Source organism: Limulus polyphemus, unplaced genomic scaffold, assembly GCF_000517525.1.
Source record: "Limulus polyphemus unplaced genomic scaffold, Limulus_polyphemus-2.1.2 Scaffold635, whole genome shotgun sequence".
In the NCBI taxonomy this organism is placed as follows: domain Eukaryota; kingdom Metazoa; phylum Arthropoda; class Merostomata; order Xiphosura; family Limulidae; genus Limulus; species Limulus polyphemus.
In genome coordinates, this window is record NW_013666245.1 from 134,649 (window position 1) to 138,500 (window position 3,852).

General features: G+C 27.6%; 1 protein-coding gene across 1 annotated transcript in view; it reads left to right on the forward strand.

Moving 5' to 3' along the window:
* Positions 1-3,852, forward strand: part of LOC106459597 (Ca(2+)/calmodulin-responsive adenylate cyclase-like) — a 74,402-nt gene that overhangs the window by 36,023 nt on the left and 34,527 nt on the right. Inside the window, exons 6-7 of the mRNA XM_022386118.1 lie at positions 495-677; positions 2,291-2,331. Coding sequence (XP_022241826.1) covers positions 495-677; positions 2,291-2,331 — 224 coding nt within the window. The remainder of the gene's footprint in view (positions 1-494; positions 678-2,290; positions 2,332-3,852) is intronic.

Below are 3,852 nucleotides of genomic sequence, written 5' to 3' on the forward strand. Positions count from 1 at the left end.
TTGCTAAATTAGGGACGGCTAGTGCAGATAGCCCTCGTGTAGCTTTGCGCGAAATTCAAAAAACAAACAAACAAGTAATATCAATTTCTATCCTATAAAACAAAAAGATCAAAATAGCATTGACACCTATCTCATTAAGTCACATTCACTGTCCTCATCTTATAAGTTGTATTTTGATCTTTTGCTTGTTTTGTGTTTGCATTGTACTTTATTTCAGCTTGTCTGTTGAAATTAAGTAAAACATAATCACATATGTTGATTACTAAAATCATATTTAAGTTTGCATGTTTGTTTAGTTACATTAGATTTGTTGTAGCTCTATTGTTTTTCAAATTTTTCTCTTAGCTAGTTTTCTTTGAATAATTTTAACAAATCTTTTGTTTTGTGGAATTATGTAGCATAATGTTGTTAAGTTGCTTGCAGACCTAGGTTTCTCTCTCTGTCAGTCTTGTTGTGTTGTGACGTAATTGTGCTAAACTCTCTCTGACCATCAGCCTCTGCTGTTCAACACACTTCAGGTGTGCCACTTAGCAAGCTCATCCCGTAGAAAGCTGTCCTTCAGAAATGTATCAAATGTGGTAGTTCAGCTTCTCCACTCCATCAAGTACAGCATGGATGTTCCTTTCTCCAATATAACTGCTATGCCATCAACTACTGATAAACAAAGTTCAAAGAAGGTGAGAGTTAGCAATTAAATGCACAGTGAAAAATATTTTCATTTGTAAAAGTTCTTTGAAAATTTGTATAAGATCCTGTAGTTGTCAGAGTATTAAATGTACTGATTTACTTCACTTACTATGAACTTATTTGTTGCAGTATGACCAAAAGTGAAAGTACTTTTTTATGTTAATATTACTTATTTAAAAATATGTATTAGCTCTATATAACTGTAAAAAAATAAAAAATTAATAGCATTAAGCATTTTATTTATTTTGACACTCATTTTAAATGAATAGATATGAGTTTTTATTTGTAATATTTCACTTTCTGGTTTAACACCTTTTCAGGACCAATTTAAACCAAAGTTTTATCCTAGATATTGTTAAAATTTTAGTATAAAGTTACCCTATTTTTGGGTGCTTGCGTCCTATACACTGAAGGTATGATTAATATATATGTATATATACGATATACACAAGCCATGTGTAACTATATTTAAATAGGCATGCATAGTTTAGTTCAATTGAATGTGTTATTTATAACAATAATAGTTTTGTTTTCTTTTAAAAACATAACTATTTATAACGCTCCCTAAATAATAAAAAAATAAATTACAGTGAAAGCAATGAAGATTTTGTAGGATTTGAACCAAACTAAATAACAGTAAACCTTTTTTTGATTTACGGTATTTTCTTATTTTGATGTTTTCAGCTCTTTTGTGTTTAGAACAATATATACTAATTTTTAAAGTATCAAATTGAATTTTTGTTCAATAAAAATCTTTCAAATGTGACTGTAGCTTTTTTTTTCCCCAAAAACTTTGTCTTCAAAATAAGGGTGCGTCTTATATTCCGAAAAATATAGTATTTAGGTATGTAGAGGAGCTGATGTTTAATTAATTTTTATCTTTAGTTTTTGTAATTCATTAAATCTCTTTGAATCACTACTAGTTGGGTTCTAGTCTATGGATTCTCTGTGTTAACTTAGTTAAATAGAATTTTTTTTGTCAGTTGCTATTCAGATGGATCTTTTAATTAATTTTAAATAAAATTATGATTGAAAAAAGGAATTGATAAACTACTGAATAAAGTAAGCATTTGGAAATATATTTCATTCAAAATGAACATAAATACTTTTAATACTTCAGTATAGTAGTGTGTGGGAAAGATTAAAAGTTTGTTAGTATTCAACAATAACTAATTGTGTCAAACCCTGATGATAAATTCTGAGTGCATATGAATACTCATTTTTCTTTTTTAAGTCAGAGTATTTAGGGAATTAAGCAACTTCTTTATGCTCCATTTCTGATTATTTTAGTGAAATTTTTATCTTAAAATATATTTTGACTTAATTATAGTATTTTGCCACTTGTGTATAAAGTTAAAATCATAAATAATATTCAACGTTAAACTGGTACACAATTAAAAACATTTTATTTAGACCTATCTATGGTCTTCAAAAAGTTGACGACTCTACATGTAATTCACTCCTGAGGATGATGTTGTAAAGTCGAAACACGTGGAGTTGTCAACTCTTTGAAGGCCATAGATAGGCCTAAGTAAAATGTTTTTAATTGTGTACCAGTTTAACGTTGAATATTATTTATGATTTTATATTTTGACTGTTGTAGGCAAAAATGACTGATAAAATCAGGAAACCATTCAAAAAAAGGTAAGTTTGCTGAACTATTACTGTATTTTTCCTAAATTTAGAATAAATTAAGTGCTTGAAAATTAGGTATACAAGAGAAGCAAAAGTTTCTGACCATTCAGGGTTGTTTTTCAAGCCCCAAAATCTTTTTTGAGGCTTGAAAGATTTTAAAACCTAATTTCCTGATTGGAAATATGTACATACATTAAGGTTAAAAAAAAGAGCAAATACTTTATCTAGAAAATAATACTTTATTCTTTAGCATCATTCTTATAAATAAAAATATTTCAAAATCTAATCAAAATCCCTGTTTTTGTAGAGAATTTTACAATACCAGAGTGTGAGATGAAAAAGCACTTTAGGATAACATATGTATTTGTAAACTTTCTTTAAAAACATACATAAGGTCAAAATAAATTCCATTAAAAAATGGTAAATAATACATCCATAATCATATGGATTTTGATGGCCACCATTTTTGCTAAAATGTAATGCAGCACAAAAGTCTAGCTTGGTAATTGCACAAGTAATTGATATATAGTAAAATACAACTGTGAAATATATATAAATATTACTAAATAACAAGGTTTTTAAGAAAACAGAGAATTGTATGTCTCCCAGTGAAACCTGTAAACACCTTATTTTTATTATTTTTGCTCAAAATAGGCCAAAAAACCTAAAAACATTATAAATTGAAAGTAAACCTATGTTTTCAACCAAAAATATTGCAGCAAAGTTTTCAATTCTGTAGTCATGATATTACTATAATTATTACAAATCCATGGAAATATCATGACTTTGCAGCATTTTTGATGTGGAGGAATATCTGTTCTATTTTATTCTTTTATATAATTTTTTTTCCCATGTTTTATTTTTACATTGTATTGTTATTATCAATAATTTTCACTTTGACTCTGTATAACAAACTATTTTTGACTCACTTTGAATATTATTTTTAATCATAAATTTAAAGCCCATGTTTTTAATACATGCAGACACAGCAATAAGGAAGGATGCCCATTTGAATCATTCTCAATTTAAATGTTATTTTGCTAATGATGTTTTCATCAAATTATTACATTTGTGACTAGAGTTTCTATCACTTGAACATTTGTTTTAATGTTCTTAACTATAAATTATATGATACTAGCAAGTGCCCGTCAAAACAATTCAATGGTAATTTTTCCAAAAAATAATGATGAATAACTATAAAATGTGCGGTCAACCCAATCTCTAGGATCAGAGCATGTATACAGTATGATTGTCTAATGGGCCATTTACAACCATCTTTTGTCATTCCACGTGTTATATCAATAACAAAAATAACATTGTTTTTGTTTTTAAGCAAAGGAGACTGAATATAATGCATTGTTGGCAAAAATCTTTGGCCATTCAACACAAAAAGTCTGATGGATCAATGTTGATAGACAATTCAACATATACAAAGTCTGAGGATCAATGTTGATACCGATATGAAATTTTAGGAATTGCAAAAAATTAATAATTTTCCTATAATGTTCTTTTCAAAATAAACATTTTGAT